General features: G+C 47.2%; 3 protein-coding genes and 1 long non-coding RNA gene across 20 annotated transcripts in view; 3 read left to right on the top strand and 1 right to left on the bottom strand.

Annotated features, from left to right (window-relative positions):
* The window catches only part of OTUD7B (OTU deubiquitinase 7B), a 57,048-nt gene extending 49,534 nt beyond the window's left edge, over positions 1-7,514 (top strand). For 10 of the 12 annotated variants that reach the window (XM_023759185.1, XM_023759183.1, XM_006095179.3 and 7 more), the window contains one exon: positions 790-2,392. In XM_023759185.1, coding sequence (XP_023614953.1) covers positions 790-1,998 — 1,209 coding nt within the window. In that variant the 3' untranslated portion in view covers positions 1,999-2,392. Of the gene's footprint in view, positions 1-789; positions 2,393-7,361 lie in introns of those variants that run through there. The other 2 variants (XM_014461244.2, XM_014461243.2) reach the window with 2 other exon arrangements.
* The window catches only part of LOC106698233, a 46,841-nt gene extending 28,813 nt beyond the window's left edge, over positions 1-18,028 (bottom strand). For 2 of the 4 annotated variants that reach the window (XR_002830818.1, XR_002830819.1), the window contains exons 1-3: positions 17,464-17,775; positions 14,625-14,780; positions 7,896-7,979 (exon numbers count right to left, since the gene is read on the bottom strand). This is a non-coding gene — a long non-coding RNA (uncharacterized LOC106698233). The other 2 variants (XR_002830821.1, XR_002830820.1) reach the window with 2 other exon arrangements.
* On the top strand, positions 8,347-17,370 carry MTMR11 (myotubularin related protein 11). Its single transcript, XM_014461245.2, is given in 18 exon segments — positions 8,347-8,757; positions 9,098-9,188; positions 9,623-9,744; positions 10,297-10,357; positions 10,746-10,888; positions 11,351-11,429; positions 11,549-11,684; positions 11,930-12,017; positions 12,164-12,252; positions 12,334-12,458; positions 13,121-13,187; positions 13,420-13,490; positions 14,172-14,338; positions 14,635-14,808; positions 15,468-15,650; positions 16,084-16,377; positions 16,722-16,856; positions 16,858-17,370. Coding segments are annotated over 18 exon segments (2,148 nt in total). The 5' UTR covers positions 8,347-8,691; the 3' UTR covers positions 16,915-17,370.
* A 71-nt stretch (positions 18,029-18,099) lies between the features above and the next one.
* SF3B4 (splicing factor 3b subunit 4) lies at positions 18,100-23,473 on the top strand. 3 transcript variants are annotated; one of them, XM_006095177.3, is made up of 6 exons: positions 18,100-18,246; positions 18,698-18,826; positions 19,074-19,616; positions 19,932-20,138; positions 22,513-22,686; positions 22,852-23,473. In XM_006095177.3, exons 1-6 carry the CDS (start codon positions 18,213-18,215, stop codon positions 23,037-23,039), a joined length of 1,275 nt encoding a protein of 424 aa, XP_006095239.1. In that variant the 5' UTR covers positions 18,100-18,212; the 3' UTR covers positions 23,040-23,473. The 3 variants fall into 3 exon arrangements, with proteins under 3 accessions (XP_006095239.1, XP_014316733.1, XP_014316734.1); XM_014461247.2 differs by lacking the exons at positions 18,100-18,246; positions 18,698-18,826 and adding an exon at positions 18,839-18,972; XM_014461248.2 differs by lacking the exons at positions 18,100-18,246; positions 18,698-18,826 and adding an exon at positions 18,839-18,977.
* The last annotated feature ends 856 nt before the right edge of the window (positions 23,474-24,329 follow it).

The following is a 24,329-nucleotide window of genomic DNA, read 5'->3' as shown; positions in this document are numbered from 1 at the left end:
GCACGTATAGTGCGATTGAAACTTCGTGGCCACACTCAAGGGGCCAAAGAGCTGCATGTGGCTCTCGAGCCGCAGTTTGCCAACCATTGCTCTATCCTAAGCTGTCTATACATAAACCTCTGTGTTGGCACCAGAGGAGACAGACAGCTTAAAGAGCTCCTGATCCAGTAGGTTCTGAGGATGTCATCAGTATCCATAGAACAGGATCACAGGAGCAAGGGCAAATTGATGGACTCTAGTGTTGAGTATCTAAAAGTTGAGGGGCTTCAGAATGGTTGCAGTTGGTCGGTTGGTTGCAGTTAGACAAGACTTTCTTGAGTTTAATTTTGGGAAGAATTTAGCATAGAGAAATTTAGAATCAAATAAAGAATGCTCCAGTGTGTACAGAATATTCTGTCCTTACCCAGAGGCCAAGTACTGTAGTTCCTCATTGCTCTAGAAGAGTTGCAGGCTTCATTATAATAGAAGGAAGTCATTGCAGGTGGTGACATTAAAGTTAGATATTAGATACATCTATTCCTTGTCTATGAGAGAGGGACTGGAGCTGGGGAAGAACAATGCCTTCCTGGGTGACCCTTCCCCATCATGATAGCAGCTCTTCTCTAAAACTAGGCAGTCACTCTTAAGGACAGTTCATAGGGGTGTTACCACCCTTTTTCACTTGGCTAATTCTTATATCAATGGCTACTGGGAGCCCCATGAGCCATATGGATAAACTAGGGATCCCTGGGGACGTCCCCCAACTCAGACCAATGAGATAACTGACAATCCTGTTTTTGTCTCTTCCAGGCTCCCCTGGCCCAGCCTGAGTCCCCCACTGCCTCAGCAGGAGATGAGCCCCGGTCCACTCCTGAGTCTGGCGAATCAGACAAGGAGTCAGTTGGCAGCAGTTCCACCAGCAATGAGGGCAGCAAGCGGAAAGAAAAATCAAAACGAGATCGGGAGAAGGACAAGAAGAGGGCAGATTCTGTGGCTAACAAACTGGGCAGCTTTGGCAAAACCTTGGGCAGCAAGCTCAAGAAGAACATGGGAGGCTTGATGCACAGCAAGGGTTCTAAGCCTGGAGGGATGGGAACAGGGTCAGGAGTGAGCAGTGGCACCGAGACACTGGAGAAGAAGAAGAAAAACTCGCTGAAGAGCTGGAAGGGTGGCAAAGAGGAGGCAGCTGGGGATGGGCCTGTGTCTGAGAAGCCTACATCTGAGTCTGTGGGTAATGGAGGGAGCAAGTATAGCCAGGAGGTGATGCAAAGCCTGAGCATCATGAGGACTGCAATGCAAGGGGAGGGGAAGTTTATTTTTGTTGGAACCCTGAAGATGGGTCACCGTCACCAGTATCAGGAGGAGATGATCCAGCGCTACCTTTCTGATGCTGAGGAGAGATTCCTGGCAGAGCAGAAGCAGAAGGAGTCAGAGAGGAAGATCATGAATGGAGGGGTAGGAAGTGGGCCTCCTCCAGCCAAAAAGCCAGAGCCAGATGGTGGGGAGGAGCTGCTGACTGCCCCCCAAACAGAGTCCAAGGCAATGGCATTTTCTACTGGCTACCCTGGGGGCTTTACAATCCCTCGGCCTTCTGGGGGTGGAGTTCACTGCCAGGAACCCCGGAGGCAGTTGGCAGGGGGTCCATGTGGGGGTGGCCTACCACCATATGCCACCTTCCCTAGACAGTGCCCTCCTGGGCGACCCTACCCCCATCAGGACAGCAGCCTTTCTCTGGAGCCAGGCAGTCACTCCCAGGATGGAGTTCATAGGGGTACATTGTTACCACCCCACTTCCGTGTGGCTGATTCCTATAGCAACGGCTACCAAGAGCCCCCTGAGCCAGATGGATGGGCTGGAGGGCCCAGGGGGCTTCCCACAACCCAGACCAAATGCAAACAACCGAACTGCAGCTTCTATGGACACCCTGAGACAAACAACTTCTGCTCCTGCTGTTACAGGGAAGAACTGAGGAGGAAGGAACGGGAACCGGGTGGGGAGCTGCTCGTGCACAGGTTCTGAATGAAGGGACCTTGGAGGGCAAGGGGGTAAACCAAGAAAGTTAAGCTCAACTAATTGGCTCATCAAGACCCAGCCCCCATACCGATGGGGCAAATGCAGTAATGTTTGTGGGAGCCTGGCTAGAAACTTTTAAGTGTGTGGGTGCTGGAGAGTTGCCAGGCTGGCAAGAGCAGGTCAGGGCTGGACGGTGCCTCAAGGGCTGCACTAGTCCTTTGCAGATCTTAACTTGATGGGACTGAGGAGGTACAAAGGAGAAAGATGGTGATTCTGTCTCATAACCCCTTGGGTCCATGAAAGCAGTAGGGGCAGGTTTGGAATGTGGGGATGGGGAGATGGTTAGCCATCTGGGAAAGAGGCAAAGGTGGTTCTCAGTCAATAAAAGAGAAAAAACAGACCAAAGTTCTTTTAGGTTGAAAAAAAGTACATGGTGGTGGAGTTGGGAGTGTGGAGAGAAATTGGGAAATTAAGACAAATTGGCCATTGATTTGAATTAAGATAGAAATTAGGGTTGGATAAATTCTTCCTCCTGAAGAATCTGGAAAGACAGGGCAGTAATGTATGCTCATAGATGCCTATTAGGAGGGAGGTCGTTTAAATGGGTTTGTTGAGATGGAGAAGGAACGAACTTAAAAGGGGAAGCCTTTTCCTCTTAAGTTTTATTTCCTTCTAAACACCATCTGTCATCTGTTCTAGTTTGAGGAGATTGTTGATTGCCCCCTATCTTTTCCTCATCCTTTTTGAGGGCTGAACTCAGCTAAATTAAGGTTGTGATCTTTTTAAAAAAGACTTTAATTTTATTTTTTTTAAAGTTCCCTCTGGGGAAGGGAAAGAGAGTGATGAGAAGAGCAGCTGTGTGTGTTGAATTTTCTCCAGGTGAACTGGTACAGAGGTGATCTTTTTTTAACTACTTAGCAATAACTATATATTGGGGTTTGAGTGTGCCTTGGGAGGGGTGGGAGAAGGATAGACCTTTGGCCAGACTGTTTCAAACAAAACCAAAAACCTAAATAGAGCACTACCACCCTCTGCTGCTGCATTTCTGTAGAAAGCAACTTATTTTTCTTTTTTTTAAGGAAAAGAAACAAAAGACCCCAGCAAGCAAAAACATTTTTAAAAACAAATTTTTTCCTATTTAAGTGATTCTTTCTCCTTCCTCTCTGTTTTTGGAGAATGAACTTAACATCCCGGCTTCTTTTGTTAAGCCATAGCTGACCTTAATCTGTGGTTAGTTTATTAAAATAAAATACTTTGTAAGAAGAGATATTTTTTATAATTGGACTGAAGTTGAAACATGGGGTATAGGCTGGAGCAATTTATAAAAAGTTAGAGAAATCTATTTTAGTGAACTGTAACCACAGATCACAGATTACTCCCAATGAGATGATCTGTCTTTGGAGTTCCTCCTTTCCCTGACCCTACCCTTTTCCCCAGGGGGTGGGAGTGGGCCTGTGGACACAGCGTGGAGGAGCTCCTTTGCATTTTGCACAAAGCACAAGTCTGGACAGCCTACGCTCTGGCCAGCACCATTTTTAAGAGCTTTAAACCAGAGGACCTAACCTAGGCCAATTTTCCTTTTCCTTTTCTTTTTCTGGGAAAACTTCAACTATGCAATTGTATACACTCCTGGGTACATACAAAGAAGGGGAATAAGTGTACTTAAGTGTCCAGGTGTTAACTGGGGCTATTTTTCTGTATTTGGATTTCTCTTTGGAAGTATGTACTCATAACCCACCCCATGGAATGTGATCCCCACGTTTGCTCTGAGGCAGACGCGGCCTGGGTATGTGTGTGTGGGGGCGGGGGTGGGGGGGTGGGGGGGGGCCCTCGTGTTTGCCATATGTTGTTTCTACCCAATCAGGAAAGTTGTCTTGCTGTTTCCCCCTTGGTAACAAAACCACCAAGACTGTCCTCTTTATTGGAACTGCTCACATTTTAGAAAGGTTTCTTCCTCAAACTTGAAAGTCACTTATTTCCCAAATCTGATACTGTTGATTTCACCATTTTCTATGGCTATGAATTCTCAAGTTTTTATTTGAAAATAGACCTGTTTTAAGGAAGCAATGAAGTCAAAGGAGTTAGATTCCAAAAGAGGGTATGTATACCAGTATATTCAGGGCAGGGCTGGGAATAATATGAGACAAGCACTCCTCTCAGGCACAAAACTGAAGAGGGTACTGAAAAACTCAATAATCAAGATAATGTTTTAATGCAATATTTTTAAAAAATCAATGCGAAAAAATCCATAATGAACAAAATGTCAATCTTAAAGACCGGATTCAACTGGACTGGGATCAGAGTGAGGGAAATAAGACTGAAATGAGCAAGTATAGGGTTGAATCCTGTCTTTATTTAAAACTGATAATTTGTTCGTTGTGGTGGTGTTTTTTTACATTAGTTTTGATTTCCAAAAAATACTGCATTAAAATAGTATCTTGGTTACTGGGTTTTGGGGCGCCACTTAAATTTTGTGCCCCAAAGGAGTGCCTTGCTCACCTCACCCTGTTTCTGGAGTTAGAACAATACTAGTGAGACTGCCACCTCATGGGCTTCCATCCCCTAACATGCACCCGAACAACAGGTGGCTCAAACTCACACCTTGAATTTGCACAACTCACTTAGCTTTCTCATAGACGTCCATCTATATCAGCGGTTCTCAACCTGTGGGTCTCCTAAGACCATCCTGCATATCAGATATTTACATTACGATTCATAACAGTAGCAACATTACAGTTATGAAGTAGCAACGAAAATAATTTCATGGTTGGGTCACAACATGAGGAACTGTATTTAAAGGGCCAGAAGGTTGAGAACCACTGATCTATATCATAGGATTCTGGCCTGGACCAATAGGAGTGGAAACAGACCAGAGATTTCCCTAGAGAATAAAACCAGGAAAGTTTTGATTCTCCACTGGACTGCTGTGTTTGGATTTGTTCTGTTACTAGTTCTAGGTAATACTTTTTGTTTTTAAAAACAGAGGACAAATGAACAAAAATGGAAACCTTATGTCGTTTGTTTTTCTTTTGATTTATAAATTAACCAATACCAATTTCTTCTGACTTCTTTTCAATAAAAATGATGGAAATTCTGGGGGGTGGCCTAGGGGCGAGTTTGGTAAAATAGGGCTTTATGTAGGCCTTATAGCTTTTTTGTTGTTGTTAATCCTCACCTGAGTATATTTTTTCAGTTGATTTTTAGAGAGAGTGGAAATATCGATGTTTTGAGAGACACATCAATTGGTTGCCTCCTGCCATGGGATCGTACCTGCAACCCAGGTACATGTCCTAGACCGGGAATCAGGAATCGAACCTGAGACCCTTCCAAGAGCAGGCCAGCACTCTAACCAATGAGCAACACTGGCCAGGGCAGCCCTGTAGTTTTTTTATTAAGAAATATTTTTCTTAATTTGGGTAGGTAATTATTTATTGAAGCATTAAATAAACCTCTCCGTTCTAAGGATGAGGGACCCTGAGTCAATGGATGTTTTTCTATAGGGATGAGTAGGGTTTGTTTTGCTTTATTCTTTGAGGGAATTGTGTGGGGTGGGGGAGCGAGGGAATAATGCCTAGGAAATGAACTTGGGTTGGTTTATGGTATTTTGGGAAGATGAGGGGGTGGAAGAGGCAAGCCCATGCAATTACTGTTTTGGGAGAAGGGAAGAGAGTGGTACATGATGTGCACTCAAACTGAGCAAAAATTCCTTAGTTAAGGAGAGGTCTGTGGGTGAAGGGGGTAAGCAGACCCCCATAACCCTAGCTGAGGGATGCTGTCCCTCAGTCTTAAATAAGTGCACTTAGTTCCTTTAATTCAGGGTGTTGGGGTACCTATTGAAGTTTTTTATTGGAAAGGGGAGATTTTCCCCTTTTGATTTAAGATAGTGCTACCCCTCCACCCTAATACACTCCAGCCCTGATGGAACAAGTATAAGATAAGCCTCCAAAATCTTCTCAATCTATGCTGGTTTTACTGAGGGTTACAAGATTTAACCAAAAGTTTTCCCCACATACTGGATTCTATCAAAATGAAAAGATTATATATAAAAATATATATAAATTTTAAGAAATTCAATGTCATTCTGGAGTGGGGATGGTGTTAAACAGTGCTGTACAGGCCTGGAGGGAAGTACCCTCCCTCTTGCAGTTTCTTCTCAGGCAAAACTAAAGCTCACAGACCAATAAAACAAAAATTAGCAATGACTTTGTATTGTATATTTGGGAGGGGATACTGAGCCAAAAAGAATGGGGCTGGTTCTGAATGACTTGAGAACCTAGCTTTTACCATTCTTACTCCTTTCTAAACAGCCACTTGTCCGAGGTTCCAGTCACGTTTTTTTCTTTCCCAATAAAGGAGCTTCAGAAATGATTGTCCCTGAGTTACTTGGACACCTTGGACTCTGTCCTCTTCTTTCTCCAAGAGTCAGTGCCCCAGACACATAGCCACGGGCGAGAAGACAGAATTAGAAGCCCCTTCCTGGCCTGGAATCATCTGCACCGTAGATTTTTCTAGTTTCTTTTTCCCTCCAGGCCCTTTAACTGTAGATTCAGTGAGTCATACAAGCACTCTGTCTCACTTTGTAGATACCCAGTCTACAAATCACAGGGTGTTTTGCTCCATGTACTTAAGTTAATTAACAAAATATTATGAAGTCTCCTGTGTAGACACTCCATGGCACCTTCCTCCACCTGGTGAGTAAGGGGCTTTAGAAGAGAGGGAAGCTGGCTGATAGTAGCAGAACTGACTGAAGTGGGGGTGGGAAGGACTAAGGCCTCTTTCCATGTTTATAACTGGATCTGTGACTCATCTTATGAGTCACTCAGCTCCTCCTTCAGCTGCCCCTCCTGGCAGCCTTCATTCGTAGCACAAACCTACAACCAGATCAGGATTCTGAAAATGGAAAAATCTGATAGTTCCACCCTTCCTTTCGTCCACTGAGCCTCCACTGGGAGTGTGTGGGGTGGTGAGAGGTGGTTCTGCTGTTAATTACCCCTCATCAGCTGCCCTCATTGCATTCCTGGTTGGGGACTAATCCAAGTCACCTTCCCCCCACCCCCAACTTTCCCCCAATCTCCTGATATTTTTCTCTGTATTTCTCTGCTGTTCCTTACCTCAAAGTATTAAAGAACAGAATGAGGCTCTTGAATGAAGGGTGGTGGGAGAAGGAAAGTGTATATTTTAAAATTGTGGTACACACCTCTTATTGCAACAGACCTTGGGAAGTATTTTCTTCCCCTGAGATTGAAACCCATGGAATGCAGGTAGGGGTGGGGATGCTTAGTAGCTTTGAGGACCTTGAGAATCAGGTATTCCTCTTTGTTCCAGATTGACACCCTGTCTCACAATATGTATTTTCACTATTTCCATAGTTGCAGCCAGACGGGGAACTTGTAAAGCTGAGGCCGGAAGGGTGTGTGTGCCGGGGGTTGGAGAGAATAAAGTGACACTGGGCCCCCACCTATGGATTGCTGCCTCTGTACAGACTCAAAATCAATAAAACAGCAGCTCATTAACTCTTTGTATTTTATTTCCTGTCTTTTTCATATCTAAATATAGATGTCGCATTCATACCCTAGTCCCCCACATCTGCAGTCCTGCAGTTCCTTTACTTTCATCCTGCTTCTTGGGTTGCAAGTGGGTTGGGAGGAGGAATGGGATTGTTGAACTGAACAGAGGTTTCCAGCCCTCAGCTTTCAGAATCCTGAACATGAATTATTAATTTGGAGATCTGGTGTCTGGATTGGAGGGAGGGGTCATGTACCTGGGGTGGGCTCCAGTTTCTAATTGGTTGGGGTGGTGTGTGTGTGCGGGCATGTGTGCATGTGTGTGTTTGATGGATAAAGTTGGTGAGATCTTTTCCTTGAGCCTCCCACCCGCACCCCAGAACTTGCACATAAACATACCTGTACTTGTGTCTGCATCGTGGAGAGATTTCAGTTTCTCGCCTTTTCCACTGCACCGTGCATACGAGGTATGTTTCATGCTCTCTGGGGAAGGACGGACAAAAACACTAACTCATCCCCATCCCCAATTCTTGGGTCTCCCCAGGCAAAACTACCCTGTGGTCCAATTTCCATTTACTTCTCAATCCCTTTTGGTAGGTCTGTCAGGAGAGGCTGTAAGGAAGGCCTTACTTAACCACTTTTGTGTTCCCCTTCCTCCACCCTGTCCCTTTTAAGATATACAGAAACTGAGCTTCCCAGGGAAGCCATCACTCAGAGTCTAGAGAAGTGGCCCAAATTGTTGCAGTTTAATATTCGGTATTACTGCTCCCCTCAAACAACCTCCAATTCTCACGAACAGGAAGTGAACAGGAGTTGAGAGTAAGAGTAAAGGAGGGAATCTGGGTATTTCCCCCCAGTTCCCCATTGATTCCTCACCCTTCCCAGGCGCCTCCACTTCCTCTCCACTTTCCTAAAATTGTGTGTATGCTCCTTTAAGGGGCTGGGCATCTCTCCCGCCCTCTCCCGAGTCGACTGAAGTTTCCGAGGAGCCTCCTCTAGCTGGACACAACTTTCAAAGACCCCAAATCGTGCTCCATGCACCTCAAATGTTCCTTTGCCCTGACTGTTCCCTTGCCCGGATCCCATCCCTGACTCCCCTCCTCTCAGCTACAAGATCCAGCCTCTCCCCAAGGGGCTTGAGCATCCCTGAAGTTTCCCACCTTTAACTGCTCCGTCCCCGGATGGAGCCGGAGAAATGTGGTGGGGGGGCCGGGGCCAGAGTTTCAACATCGCCCCCCAGAAGGAGGAGCCAGAGATGGGGGTAAGGAGAGTTGGGCTTGGGGGGAGGGGTTGGTGGGTCACAGGGTGTGAGTAGGGAGGATGTGGAAATAGAAGAAAAGGATCTAGAGTAGGAGGAGGGTGTGTCTCATATTCTCTGGCTGATGGAGCTTGGTCTGTCTTTTTCAGTCTCAAGTTCATCGTCTCATTATCCATTAACCAGCCCCTCCCTCCACTGTCTGCCAACCCAGGCCCTGAGCTCCCCACAGCCACTGATCTCAGTTTCCCCTGAGTCTGAGTGTAGGCCTCCAAAGGTGGCTGCTGAGTTAACCCCAGACCCCAGGGTTGGAGAGGCCTGGGGAATAACGCTACACCCTTCACAGCTCTCTGGACCACAGTCTGTCCAGGGGAGTGGGATGCCAGAGCCCAGGAGTCCTCAACTTGGCAGTTGCCTGGCCTCTGGATGCCTCCCAGGTAATAATGTCCTTCCAGCACTTCTGATCGTCAGAAACGGCTTCAAATTTCATCCTGCTTAAATCCTGTTTCCTACCTTCACTAAAGATACCTTCATATTCCTTTCCTGGCTCAAAGTGCTGCTTCTGCTTGAGGCTTGTTCTCTTTTCTGAACAGAACTGTCTGGGAGCTTGTACCTTGGAGATCCCTCTGTTTTCTTGACCCTGTTACCCCTTTTCTCATTTACTTATTCAATAAATATTTAAGTGTCTACTATGTGCCAGGCACTGTGCTAGACTCTAGAGTAAAAGATTACAAATTCTCTCCTCATAACCTTTCATTCTAGGAGTTAGAGGAGGATCTTAATCTTTCCTCTTTAGATCCTCCTGTCTCAGAGGAGTGGGTGTACACATGTGGGCAACACTGGAATGGTCATAACCTGGCTTCTCCTGTAGGGGAGCAGATCCTAGCATGGGCCCCAGGGGTGCGGAAGGGGCTGGAACCTGAATTGCCTGGAACCCTGATCTGCACCAACTTGAGGGTCACCTTCCAACCCTGTGGATGGCAGCGGCGTCAGGTGAGATGGTTAGGCCAATGCAAATGACAGCTAGAGGGAATAGGTAGCAGAGTCTAGACTCTAGAAGGATTTAGACAACCATTACAGGAAGTGTGGGAGTTCTTTTTTTTTTTTTTTTTGAAAAATTTTTTGTTGTTAATCCTCATCTGAGGATATTTTTTGCATTGATTTTTAGAGAAAGTGGAAGGGCGGGAAGGGGAGAGAGACTGAGAGAAAGGGGGGCAGGGATAGAGATAGAGAAAGCAAGAGAGAGAGAACAGACAGACAGACTGACACAGTCAGACATGGATTGGTTGTTTCTACATGCGCCCTGACCAGGGTGGGGATTGAACCTGCAACCCAGGTATGTGCCTTGACTGGGAATCGAACCCTGAGACCCTTTAGTGTGTGGGTTGGTGTTCTAACTATTAAGCAACCCCAGCTAGAGAGTTATTCTTAAAGGCTCTCTTTGGAATGTATCAGGGATAACCAATGGGATCTCTTCTAGAAAGGTGAAGGGCTACCGAGATGTGAGATTTCAGATGTCTTTAGCATGTCATGTGCTTCCTCTAGGAGACTCCCCTAAGCAGTGATTATGATTTTGCCCTGGTCAACATTGGGCAATTAGAGGCTGGTAAGTGTGGGGGGCTGGTAAAGGGGCTCACTGGGGGTGTTGGCTACCCTCCTCAATCCTTCCTCTATTCTTAGAGCACAGCCAGAGATGCAGTGGGATGGGCAGGAAGAGTTCCTCCTAGAGCAGTGGTTCTCAACCTTCTGGCCCTTTAAATACAGTTCCTCATGTTGTGACCCAACCATAAAATTATTTTCGTTGCTACTTCCTAACTGTAATGTTGCTACTGTTATGAATCGTAATGTAAATATCTGATATGCAGGATGGCCTTGGGCAACCCCTGTGAAAGGGTCGTTCGACTGCCAAAGGGGTCGCGACCCACAGGTCGAGAACCGCTGTCCTAGAGGGACCCTGATCCATGGCTACACTGCTCTCTAATTTTTTACTTCAGTGAGTAGCCTGTCTCGAGTCCAACTCCACCGTCCAGGGTCCCTGCTTAAATTTATCCCTGAGGAGATCCTGATTCACGGCAGAGACTTCCGGCTGCTCAGAGTTGGTTTTAAGGCTGGAGGACTAGAGCCTCAGGCCTTTCAGGTAAGAGGCTCCCAACCTAAGACCCCTTCCTTCCCTGAGAACCTTGGGATCCTTTCCCTGGCAGTTCCCAGTACTCCCTTATTTCCCAGGATCCCTCTCATTTGCTCTGCCTCTTTCCTCAAGGAGTGGCTAAAAGGCTGGGATAAATGATAGTATAATGAGAATACAGGGCCTGAATTCTAGCCTGCCTCTGCCAATTATCAGGAGTATGAATGACTGTGGGCAAGTGTCTTCCTGTGAAAAACAGGGAGGGTTGGAGGAGATGATTCCTAATATCTTCCAGAATTAACATTCTGTGATTCTGTGGTTCTAGGTGTACTCTCTTGACCCCAGGCCCCAAGACCTGTAGAAGCCCCCTTCCTTAGGGATTGTGTTCACTGTTCTTTGTTGGTGGCAAAGACAGTGAAGCATTTCCTTTTCACTTCAGTCTGAGCCAAAAGGATGGTGTACTTTCCTCCACAGGTGACCATGGCCATTGTCCAAGCCAGAGCTCAGAGCAGTCAAACCCAACAGTATTCAGGGATAACCCTGAGCAAGGCTGGTGAGTGAGGGTGCTTTGGGATAAGGAAAAGATAGAATCTGAAAAATCAGAGGCTGGTTGAAGACAAAAAGAGCTGAGCAGCTGTCCTCTTTCTCTTCTGTGCCTCACTCCTGCCCTAGGCCAGAGTTCTGGCTCCAGAAAATCACCTATTCCCCTCTTGGAGACACCAGAAGACTGGGAGACTGAGAGGAAAAAGCAGGGGGCCAATGGCTGGCGGGTTAGTCTTGTCAATGAGAGATTCGACGTAGCCACCAGGTGATCCCCCAGTCCACCCCAACTGCTGTAGCCTTCCTTATCGTCCCACAGTTCTCTGACTCTTAAGCTATGCTTCCCACACACTCCAGCTTCCTAGGACAACCACAAAGCTATCCCCCTTACCTCCTAGGTCTCTAAATCTGAGATCACTTGGAATGATCACCTCCTAAGCACCTCCCTTGTAATCACAGGTTTGCGTTATGAGGTCACTGAGCCAAGATGTGACATTACTCTCAATTTCACAGCCTCCCCCGTTACTTCTGGGTCCCTAACCGAACTCTGGACAGTGAGGTCAGGAGAGCATTTGGCCACTTTCATCAGGGCCGTGGACCGGTCAGTGTGAGGGTGGGGATTAGAGGGTTATGGGAGGTCAGGGGTCATTGTGAAGGGAGGGGATCCCTGTGAGGTCAGTGTGGGGGCAAGGGCAGGGTGAGGCTAGGAGTTCCTCCCACAGTGATTCTCCTCTCATCCATTTGAAGCGCCTGTCCTGGCATCACCCTGGGGGTAGTGATCTTCTCCGCTGTGGAGGTTTCTACACAGCCAGTGACCCTAACAAGGAGGACATCAGGTGAGGGAAGTTTGATGAGAATTAAAGGTTAGGTGTTCAGAGCAGACGCCTTCCCTTACTTTCTGACTCTCTCTCCTCCAGATCAGTGGAGTCTATGCTCCAGGCTGGGCATTCTGACGTTGTCCTGGTCGATACTATGGATGAGCTGCCTAGTCTTGCAGATGTCCAGCTTGCCCATTTGAGGCTGAGGGCCCTCTGTCTGCCTGGTGAGAATAACCTTTAACCCCTTACCGCACTGTAGGTCTGCTGACCCTAACCTGGCTTTCCATTTGCCTGCTACAGACGAGCAACCAACCTTTCAGCCCAATGAGCCTTAGTTTTCTACTCAACTCTCCCATCTCCCACTAATTTCCTGTCTTCCAGACCCCAACATATTCTTTTTGTTAACAGCTTTATTGGGATATAATCTACATAGTATAAAAATCATCCTTGCCCTAACCGGTTTGGCTCAGTGGATAGAGTGTCAGCCTGCAGACTAAAAGGTCCCAGGTTCCATTCCGGTCAAGAGCATATGCCTGGGTTGTGGCTCGATCCCCAGGAGGGGGCGTGCAGGAGGCAGCCAGTCAATGATTCTCTCTCATCATTGATGTTTTTATCTCTCTCTCCCTCTCCCTTCATCTATGAAATCAATAAAAATATATTTTAAAAAATCATCCTTCACCCATAAGTATACAATTCAATAAACTCTGTACAAACATTACCACAATTTAACTTTTGAAACCTCATGGCCATTAGTTACTTTTCATTCCTATCCCTAGCCCAAGGCAACCACTACCCAACTTATTCTTAACCTTCAGGCTATAGACCCTGAATCCCGAATCCCGAGTTCTGATCTCTTTGCCCTTCTGACCCCTCTACTATCCATCAGATTCATCTGTATCTGAGGATAAATGGCTCTCAGCCCTGGAAGGAACACGATGGTTGGACTATGTCAGGTACTCCCTCTTTTTCTAAAAATGACTTATAATTCAGCCCTCCCCCAACTTCCATTAACTTAGATTCCTAAGTGGCCTTGCATTAATTTTGCTCCTTGGTTTCCCAAGAAGGCTGTTATTTCATGCTCCTTAGAAGGAGAAGGCAGGATTTTGGAGTTGGCCTCTATTCTGTCCCACGACCCCTCACTCCTTTTTTCCAGGCTTATTCTTCCCTCCTCTTCCTCACCTCCAGGTCTTGCCTTCGAAAGGCCAGTGACATCTCAGTCTTAGTGACATCTAGAGTTCGCTCTGTAGTACTTCAAGGTGAGTTTCTTGGGTCAACTCACTCCACTACTTGAGTTTTTCCTTTACCCACCTAACTAGATTGTGCAAACATTATTTGCAGGCCATAGAAAATTATCAACCTAAAAATTAGCCTGCTATATTTGTTCAAACATTTAATTAACCCACCCCTAATGCCTTGGCAGGGCCAGACCAAATGATTTCATGGACCTTACTAGTATATGGCCCACAGGCCAGACATTCCCCACCTGTTATAAAGCTTGTCCCCTTCTAGTGCTAGCATCCTCTTCTCCCTTTACTAGGAACTACCCGTGAGCTCTAACTCATCCTTTAGTGCTACCTCCGCCTCCCCACCACAGCTTGTGGTCCTAACAGAAGGATTCTCTGCCCTCAGTTCCTATTCTTCCAATATGGATGGGGATTGGGGTTGGGATGGGAAGGACAATGTGGAAGCTGATTTGAGATTTATAATGCTGCTCCCTACATGTGAGGCTGGGTATTTCTATCCAGATGGAGTGTATGAAGTGAATCATTCAAGGTCTTTGTTTTTTCCTTACTTCTATGTGCCCTCTCAATTCTACCTACCCAAAACTTTCCCCTCTGTGCTTCACCACACTTCTTGCCATGTTTTCTTTTCTCATTCTCTTCTGCCCTAGTTTCTTGGCCCCTTCTTCTTTGTCCCTTCTCCCTCTTTATCACCAGAGCGAGGTGATCGTGATTTCAATGGCCTCCTCTCTTCACTCGTCCAGCTGCTTTCGGCCCCTGAAGCCCGAACGCTGCTTGGCTTCCAGTCACTAGTGCAGCGAGAGTGGGTGGCAGCTGGACATCCCTTCCTGACCCGACTTGGGGTAACTGGGGTCAGTGAAAAGGTGAGAACATTTTGGGAGGGTATTGGGATGGGGGCCAGTATTACTTAAAAAGAGGATCAGAAAATTATATAGTATAATCCACTGGAGGTGAATAAGGTCTGAAGGGTACTGAGGTTAGGCTGAGTTTGAAGGGAGAACCCAGATGAGTGAGGGACCACACTTCCTATTATGCTCAATTCAGATCTCCATTTCCTGATCTCCATAGTGGCCCCTGTTCCCTGTGTCCCTCTCATTTGTCATCCTCCCCTTTTAGATTCCTATAGTCCATTCCATCCTCCTAATTTACCTTTTTTCAGGCCCCAGTGTTTCTCCTCTTCCTTGATTGCGTCTGGCAGCTCCTCCAGCAGTTTCCAGCTGAGTTTGAATTCTCTGAGTTTTTCCTTCTTGCTCTTCATGACAGTGTCAGGGTTCCTGACACACTTACATTCTTGAGAGACAATCCCTGGGAGCGTGGAAAGCAGAGTGGACAGGTCAGTGACTTTCATTTTTCACTTGTCTTCCACATTCCTCCACACCCCATTGAGAAGTACTTCCTGAAGTTTAGTCTTGTTTATGAAAAGTGAGGTCTATGGGTGAGAAAGAGGGAGGTTGGTGCTCTCTCTCAGGACTGGACTTTCACCCTACATATGACTCCTGGAGTAAGAGATGAGCAGCTTTTCACAATTTCTCTCTAGACCTGTGAGAAGGAATATCTATCTATCTATCTATCTATCTATCATCTATCTATCTATCCCGGTGCACAGATTCGTGCACCAGCGGGGTCTCTCGGCCTGGCCTGTGGGGATCAGGCCAAAACCGGCAGTCCGACATCCCCCGAGGGGTCCTGGATTGCAAGAGGGCATAGGCCAGGCTGAGGAACCCCACTGGTGCATGAATCCATACACCGGGCCTCTACTTTGCATATAAGATCTTTGGTTAATCTCTTCCCGCCCTCCCTCATTTCCCCTTCCCTCTGAGATTCAGCAGTCTGTTCCAGGTTTCCATGCCTGTGTGTTGAGCGTCTGCCCCCTGATGGTCAGTGTGCATCATAGCTACTGGTTGAATGGTCGAACAATCGCTTAGGCTTTTATATCTATAGATTTTTTTCCCTTTGTTTAACCATCTTTTTTTCTTGTTTTCCTCTGTACAGTTCAACTCCTATACACAAGTCTATACCCCAGGGTATTCCCACCCCCCCGCTGGTAACTCTATTAACTCACAGCTATCTGTCTGGGACTGGGATTTACGCTACAGCAATGAACAGATACTACAATTCCATAATCCTGGCTATGACCCGGAACACTGCCAAGATTCCTGGCTCCCTAGACAGCAGGTGAGGTGTCTGAACTCCCTAAATTCCCTTGACTTGCTCACAGGCTCATCCTACTAGATGGGGGGGAGAAGTGGAAAGATACAGTGTCTAAGTTCCCCAGGGAAAGCTACCTTACTCCTCTTCTACAACTGTCACTTATTGTTCCTGACTGTCCCCAGGAAGACAGAAATCCTAGAATAGCAGTGGGCATCCTTTTGGTCCTCATCTTCTGTCTCACGCATACATTTTACAAGTTTCCCTAAAATCAACTTTAATCAGTCCTGAGGCCTATTTTGAAACCTAATGAAGAGAAAAAATAGAGTTCTCAGTGGGAGGCTTGTAGTTGCACCACCAGTGCAGTAAGTAGTAGCTGGACATTCCGTCCTGACCCAATTTGGGAAAACTGGGTTCATCTGGTTTCTAGGTCACCAGCTGATTTTCCTTTCCCCTTTAGCCAAGCTTCATGGTTCGTGGACCCCCTAGTTCTGTGTGGCTCTTCTCCAGAGGGGCCCTGACTGCCCTGAATCAGCTCTGTCCTTGGCGGGACAGCCCTTGCCTGCTGACAGTCTCTTCACGCTGGCTCCCTCGACCTGCTATCTCTTCGGAAAGTCTAGCTGATCAAGAGTGGGGGCTCCCCTCACATTGGGGAGCTTGCCCTTTACCCGCAGGGCTGCTGCTGCCTGGGTATTTGGGACCCCAGATCAGGCTCTGGAGACGCTGCTACCTAAGGGGAAGGCCTGAGGTCCAGGTGAGAAAAGACAGGGATGGGGAGTGGGAGAAGGGTTTGACTGCTGAGCCAGATGTTCTAGGAGAAGTAAGATGTTTCAGGAGAAACCAGATGTTCCCAGGATCTGGAACAGCAAGGGGCTGGGGAAACTGGGAAGTGAAGAACCATTCTTGTTGGTATCAAAGTGGAGAGGTGTGGGAGTATGGGTGGGTGGGGAAAACTGCTTGTGGCTCAGACCAAGTGGAACCTAGGGCACAGTTGGAGGGGGAAGAGAATTAAAGATGCCAGAGGTAGTGGACAGATTTCAGAAGCAGAGAGCTAGAGCTGCACTGATACTGTTCCTCTACTTCCCACTCCCTTCCCAGAGGGGCCTCTCAGCTCCCACCATCACGGGCCTCCAGGACGAGCTATCCCGTCTTCAGGAGCTAATAAAGAAATGGACGCCAAGAACATCTCCCGGGGACTGCTCCCAGAAAGGAGATCCAAATCCCATTCTCTCCCAATCCCATTGACATGGCTGGCTTTCTCGTGGGCAGGGCAAAGGGGGGTCTGGGGTGAGAGAGGGTTCTAACCCTTCCGGTTTTTCTCATCGGGACTTGCCGCCTCAGCTTTCACGTTCCAGCCCTCAAACAAGACCCGACTTGATTTTCCATTGCAGATGGGTGGTGCTACCTACAACTCTTGCTCTGTCCTGTTTAGTTCCTCAAGAGTGTATACAGTGTCTTGTGATTTGAACAATTAAGAAACAAAAACAGTCCAAAATACGATCACCTGTTTGTTTTCTTTTTCTTTTTTTTTCAGGGAAATTCCCTTTTGGATATTCAACTGTTAATTTTGAGTTCAGGCCTCATTTTCACCTCCTTTTGCTGCTTCTTTAATTCCAATTCCTACTTCTCCCCTTAGAGCTTCCTATGGATATAGAGTGGGTATGGGAGACACCCTGTCTCTTCCAATTGTCTATTTTTGTAGTGAACTTCTATTTAAGGGGCTCATTAAAGCATAGTATTTATACTTGTTGCTGGCACTGTTTCTCGTGTCTGAATAAAGGATCCTAGGCGACTGGGGTAGGTGTAGGGTGGGTGTGACCCAAGAGAGAATGGCACTCACCACGCAAATTATTGATCAGGAAATAAGGGATGGGTCGGGGGAGGCTCTGCAAACTTCACGTGCAATTTGGGAAAAGTTTCCTTTTCCGTGCCTCCCACTGAGGAACAGGTGGTACCAAGAAGTGGTTGCTGGGGCCAGGGATGTTCTGGAGGTTGAAGCCTCTGGGTTTCAATGTCAACCGCCCCTCAGCTTCGGTCACACCTCATCTCTAAGCCTCGGGTTCCCCGGAACCCCCCATGTAATAACCGCGACGCGAGCCGAGACGTCACTTCAGCGGCGACACTGCAATCCCTCCCTTGAAGGAGACAAAAAACTAACCGAGCCCAGGCTGGCGCTGCGGGGCGGGGTGAGGGCTGCCCCCGCGCTGTCCTTGGGTGAGGGGAGTTCCTCAGCACACTCTTCTCTGAGGAACAAAATCTATGAAAAGTTTCGCTCCTTTCGTTTTTAAGTTTACATTTTGGAAACAGTGTGGTCCTGCAACGTCGCACTCAGCCTGGGGAGGGTCTGGCGTTCCCGTCCTGCCTTCCTCGCCCGGAACGCTCGCGGGCACACCCGCCGCACCTGGGAACGGCGGCCCCTGAGATGGCCGCGGCCGCTTCCGGCTCCTCCCACCGCCGCGGCCGCTTCCGGCTCCGCCCACCGCCGCGGCCCGCCCGCCCCCCTACGTCCGCCTTCGCCCCGGAAGTGGAAGTAGTGACTGAGGTCGGGGGGCGGAGTCGCTGCCTGGAGACGGCGGGAGCTCTTTCGCCATGGCGGCCGGACCGATCTCCGAGCGGAACCAGGGTGACTGGAGGGAACGAGCCAGGAATGGGCTTCGGGGGTCGGGAGGCTCCTCTGTGGCCACCAGTGTTTCCGTCGGGGCGGGAGACTGGGCTTCCCCGGGGGCACGAGACCGGCCCGGTGCCCGCTGGGGGCGGGGTGGGGGGGCCGGGTTCGGGCCAAGGCCTGTAGGCGTGATGCTTTCTATGCCCAATCTTCTGCCTTCCCACTGATAAGAAAGTTGTAAAGAGAATTTGCAGCAGAACTCTAAGTTAGGCGTCAGAAGATTCTGTTGTTCCTGTAGAAAGGGAGGTGTATGGGCTTCATCTAACGGGTTTTTTTGTTGTTGTTTTCTTTTTGCTCCTATACCCTGTCTCCACCCCCACTTACCCCGCTTGGTTTTCACCTTCATGTTCCTGTCGTCCCCTTTCCTGCCCATTCCTCTCGGCCCTAACCCCCTTCTCCCGTCGTCCAGATGCCACCGTGTACGTGGGGGGCCTGGACGAGAAGGTTAGCGAACCGCTGCTGTGGGAGCTGTTTCTCCAGGCCGGGCCGGTCGTTAACACCCACATGCCCAAGGACAGGGTCACTGGTCAGCACCAAGGTGAGTCCGTGCACTGCTGCACTGAGGGGACACGCTGCTCTTTGAGAATCCCAGCAGTATTCGCGGCTGCTTTGCAATAAGCAACCTCAACATTTCTGTCTCTTACGTCTGTGCACAGTTTGTTTCTGGGACCGTTCTCAATGGAAGTGAGGTTATTCTTTATTTTTGGTGCTTTTGAAGGTGGATGAGGTGTACCCCGTTTTGCACCACTTCGCTTAAGCTAACCTCCTCCCTTGCACTTCTCCAGGCTATGGCTTCGTGGAATTCTTGAGCGAGGAAGATGCTGACTATGCCATTAAGATCATGAACATGATCAAACTCTATGGGAAGCCAATCCGGGTGAACAAAGCATCAGCTCACAACAAAAACCTGGATGTGGGGGCCAACATTTTCATTGGGAACCTGGACCCAGAGATTGATGAGAAGTTGCTTTATGACACTTTCAGCGCCTTTGGGGTCATTTTACAAACCCCCAAGATCATGCGGGACCCTGACACAGGCAACTCCAAAGGTTATGCCTTTATTAATTTTGCTTCGTTTGATGCTTCGGACGCAGCGATTGAAGCTATGAATGGGCAGTACCTCTGCAACCGCCCTATCACTGTGTCCTATGCCTTCAAGAAGGACTCCAAGGGTGAACGTCATGGCTCAGCAGCCGAGCGACTTCTGGCAGCCCAGAACCCACTCTCCCAGGCTGATCGCCCTCATCAGCTGTTTGCAGATGCACCCCCTCCACCCTCTGCCCCCAATCCTGTAGTATCATCATTGGGAACTGGGCTTCCTCCACCAGGTAAAGTTTTTGATTCAAAATATGTTTGTTTTGGGGTTTGGTGGGTAGGGCAGGAAGAAGGAAAAAGAATAATAAAGGAGGACATTGAGTCACTGGGTGATGAGAGCAGGATTGAAGTGTGATGGTTGTGATGGGGAGAAAAGTTGCTGTTTCTCCAGGAAGTTGAAGTTGTTTGTATTGGCTAACGTTGCTTTTTTGAGAGAGCTGGGAGGAGGAGAAAAGAGCTCATCCTACGTGGAGAGGCCACGCTGGAACAGGCTCGCTAAAGACATTCTCTCCTCACTATCATTAATTCTTCTTCCATTTCCTCTATAGGCATGCCTCCTCCTGGCTCCTTCCCACCCCCAGTGCCGCCTCCTGGAGCCCTTCCACCTGGGATTCCCCCAGCCATGCCCCCACCACCTATGCCTCCTGGGGCTGGAGGACATGGGCCCCCTTCAGCAGGAACCCCGGGGGCTGGACATCCTGGACACGGACACTCACATCCTCACCCATTTCCACCGGGTGGGATGCCCCATCCAGGTAGGTGTTCTTTGCTGGGAAAGGGAGGGATGAGCTTGAAAGAGGATCTCTATCACCACTTATTTCTGCCCTTTTTCCTTTAACAATAATAGATAGTTCCAGAGCTGAACTTTCTTTCAGACATTATTTTATAAGAAGAAACACAAAATACTTTACTCTGTTTACTTTAACAACTGCCACCCTGTCTCCATTTAAGTTTTTCTAAAGGGTATAACTATACTTGCTGTTTTTTGTTTCCTTAACTTATACTTCCTCTGACTTTTACCCCAAAGCAGTGACCTAATTGCTAAATCTCGGGGACACTTCTGTTCCTTATCTAGTTTGACCTTTGTTCTTACTCAAAACTAGCCATGCCTTTTTTAAAGAAATTTTATTGGATTTATTGGAGCATTGGTTAATAAAATTATATAGGTTTCAAGTGTACAATTCTATAATACATCCACTCACCATTTATTCCCCTTTACCCATTTCTGCCTCCCTCCACCCCCCCTTTCCTTCTGGTAATCACCATACTGTTGTCTGTCTATGAGTTGTCTATGTCTTTTTGTTTGAAAATCTTATCTCTTGGTTTCTCTGGATCTTTATCTTTCTGTCTCCTCAATCTCAGCCACTTTAGTAGACTCTTTGACTCTTTTTTCTCTGTTTGTACCTGTGTAGTTTCATTACTTGCACACCGATGCCTCCTGATGTGTATCTCTGATTCATGATTATTAACATTCTAGACCAGCCGTGGGCAAACTACGGCCCGCGGGCCGGATCCGGCCCGTTTGAAATGAATAAAACTTAAAAAAAAAAAAAAGACCGTACCCTTTTATGTAATGATGTTTACTTTGAATTTATATTAGTTCACACAAACACTCCATCCATGCTTTTGTTCCGGCCCTCCAGTCCAGTTTAAGAACCCATTGTGGCCCTCGAGTCAAAAAGTTTGCCCACCCCTGGTCTAGACACTAATCCTGCTGCTAAATGGACAGCTCCACTTTTCTACCCTTCCCTTTCAACCCTATTCTTCCTCTAGTATTCTTTGTTTTCAGGTGCTTAATTCAGAAATCTTGGAGCTATGTTTGACTATTCTATCTTTGGCATCTGCCCTGACTGCCAGTGCCCAATTTCAGACTCTTATACCCTTACTAGAGGCCCGATGCACAAAATTCGTGCAAGAGTAGGCCTTCGCAGCCCTGGCTGCCTCTTGGCCCCGCCCACTGGTCGTTCTACAGTCTGGTCTAATTAGCATATTAGCTGTTTATTATATAGGATTCTTTCTTTTTTTTCTTTTGTTAATCCTCACTCAAGGATATTTTTCCATTGTTTTTTAGAGAGTGTGGAAGGGAGAGAGGAGGGAGAAGGAAGGAGAGAGAGAGAAACATTGGTTGGTTGCTGGCCACATGCATCCCTTGACTGGAATCAAAACCTCGGCCCTTTGGGTGCAGGTGCTGACAATCTAATTACTGGCCCACACTGGTCAGGGCATCATACTCTCATTATTTAACATCTAATTTATTGTAGGAACTTCCTCGCACTTTGACTCCAATTTTCTCTACCTTTGATAGTTTCACAGAGTTATTTTTCTAAAACACATGTTTGTACATCCTTACTAAAAATTATTCTGTTGTTTCCTTTTATCTACAGAGAAATTCCAGACTCATTGCCATAGCATTCTAGACTTTTCTTGATCTGGCCCCTGGTTAACAAAATTACTGGTTCTCCTGGAACTTGGTGTTGCTAAAAAACACCTATGATTCTAATCTTTTCTGCCTTGGATGTTCTATTCCTACTTTGTCCATCAGAAAAATTCTTATTCATCCTTTAGAAATAGATCTTTGCTCAGATAGTATCTCTGTGACCTTTCCAAATTCTATCAATAGACTAATTCAGCGGTCATGAGGACCGAAAGGTTGGTGACCGCCGGACTAATTCACTCCATTTGTCATGTACTTCTGCAGCACTATTACAGTGCCTAAATCATGGAAAGAGCAAGTGAAGGAGGGAGGAATTGCTTGGGTAGTTGGTTGGTTTGTACTGTTGGAATGTGTTCAAGGATAGGTGCACTTTTTAATCAGCCTTATTTTCCATACTCTTCCTGATGTCACTCCATTTTTTTTTTTAAAGATTTTTAAAAATATATATTTTATTGATTTTTTAGAGAGGAAGGGAGAGGGATAGAGAGTTAGAAACATCAATGGGAGAGAAACATCGATCAGCTGCCTTCTGCACACCCCCTACTGGGGATGTGCCCGCAACCAAGGTACATGCCCCTGATTGGAATCGAACCTGGGACCTTCCAGTCTGCAGGCTGACACTCTATCCACTGAGCCAAACCAGTTAGGGCTGTCACTCCATTTTATCTGCCCTTTCTCTTGTGTGTCTGTCATAGGCATGTCTCAGATGCAGCTGGCCCACCATGGCCCTCATGGCTTAGGACACCCCCATGCTGGGCCCCCAGGATCTGGGGGGCAGCCCCCACCACGACCACCACCTGGCATGCCTCATCCCGGACCTCCGCCAATGGGCATGCCGCCTCGAGGGCCTCCGTTTGGATCTCCCATGGGTGAGTAGGCTCTAGCCACCTCCCATCTCCTCCTCATACATCATATTCTTGTGGCTTCCTTTGTCACACCTCTTTTCCCCTGCTCTGTCTATTCTCCCTACATTCTCCCAGCATCAACTATCTCCTATTTCTTGCTTTTACTAACTTTTCTTTCTCTTCTCACAGGTCACCCAGGTCCTATGCCTCCCCATGGTATGCGTGGACCTCCTCCACTGATGCCCCCTCATGGATACACTGGCCCTCCACGACCCCCACCCTATGGCTACCAAAGGGGGCCCCTCCCTCCACCCAGACCCACTCCCCGGCCTCCAGTTCCCCCTCGTGGCCCACTTCGAGGCCCCCTCCCTCAGTAATTTCTCATGCTCTTTCCTCTTGTTTTATTTCCCCAATATCTTCTCAATTCCTTGGACCAATCAGAGTTGCTGTAGTTTCCTGGGGTTAAGGCCTTGATCCCATTTTTTTTTTTAAGATTTTTTTACTGATTTTTAGAGGGAAGGGAGAGTAATAGAGGGAGGGAAACATTGATGTGAGAGCAAAACATTGATTGGCTGCCTCCTGCATGCCCCCCTACTGGGGATAAGCTGGCAACTCGGGCATGTGCCCTGACCCAAAATATAGCCAGCAATCTTTCCGTGCACGGGAAGATGCCCAACCAACTGAGGCACACCGGCCAGGGCCCATAGGCCTTTTTTTAAAGTGTAATTTTTTAAAACAGGAAGTTGTTTTTTCTATGTTGGTCCCAAGTGTTTTGCAGATGTACAGAAAATAAAGCTAAATTCCTTGTCTATTCTTTGTGGTGTTTTCCTTGACAAAGTAACTTTTTTGTAAGAAGAGGTGTCTGTTTATTGGGAGAAAAATGATAATGTAGGAGTGAGGGTGTTTATTCCACATTTAAAGACTTATTTTTTTTTTAATATATTTTATTGATTTTTTTACAGAGAGGAAGGAGAGGGATAGAAAGTTAGAAACATCGATCAGCTGCCTCTTGCACACCCGCCACTGGGAATGTGCCCGCAACCAAGGTACATGCCCTTGACCGGAATTGAACCTGGGACCCTTGAGTCCGCAGGCCGACGCTCTATCCACTGAGCCAAACCGGTTAGGGCAAGACTTAGTTTTTAATGTGCTGCTATAATTGTTGGACCACTGTGCACTATGGCAATTGTTTCCTTATGTCAAGCTTATACAGTTAGTTTATAGGATGGAGACTCAGTATCAATGGCATAGGGTTATTAAGTGAGAACAGAAGTAAAGTTACTGGAGATATGCCGGCAAACTATGAAGTAACACGCACAAAGTGATTCAACATAGTGCTGTTTGTAGTAACTAGATTGGAAACAACTCATATCCATCAGTAAGGGACTGATTGGATAAACTGGTAAATTCACACAATGGAGTACTGAGCTGAGTAGAAAGTATGCGAAGATGCTACATACTGTTGTGAAAAGATCCCCAGGATATAGAGTAAAGATAGTAACACACAGAATAATGTACAGTGTGCCACTTTACCTATCTTACGGGTTGTACATAATGAATACATTTGTTTATATTTAAAAAATGTAAGGATAAACCAAAAACTAGTGGAAGTTGATACAACTAGCAGACGGGAGGAGAGATGGAGGAAAGCTAGCTTAACATCTACG

Source organism: Myotis lucifugus, unplaced genomic scaffold (assembly GCF_000147115.1).
Source record: "Myotis lucifugus unplaced genomic scaffold, Myoluc2.0 scaffold_151, whole genome shotgun sequence".
Classification (NCBI taxonomy): domain Eukaryota; kingdom Metazoa; phylum Chordata; class Mammalia; order Chiroptera; family Vespertilionidae; genus Myotis; species Myotis lucifugus.
Note: the sequence above shows the minus strand (reverse complement) of the source record. Positions and strands in the feature narration are given on the sequence as shown.

Excerpts from the sequence above, each read along its gene's own strand:
- SF3B4 (XM_006095177.3), top strand. The coding sequence starts at position 18,213 with ATGGCGGCCGGACCGATCTCCGAGCGGAACCAGG. Across the intron at positions 18,827-19,073 it reads GGTCACTGGTCAGCACCAAG|GCTATGGCTTCGTGGAATTC; the intron begins GTGAGTCCGTGC and ends GCACTTCTCCAG. Across the intron at positions 22,687-22,851 it reads TCCGTTTGGATCTCCCATGG|GTCACCCAGGTCCTATGCCT; the intron begins GTGAGTAGGCTC and ends CTCTTCTCACAG.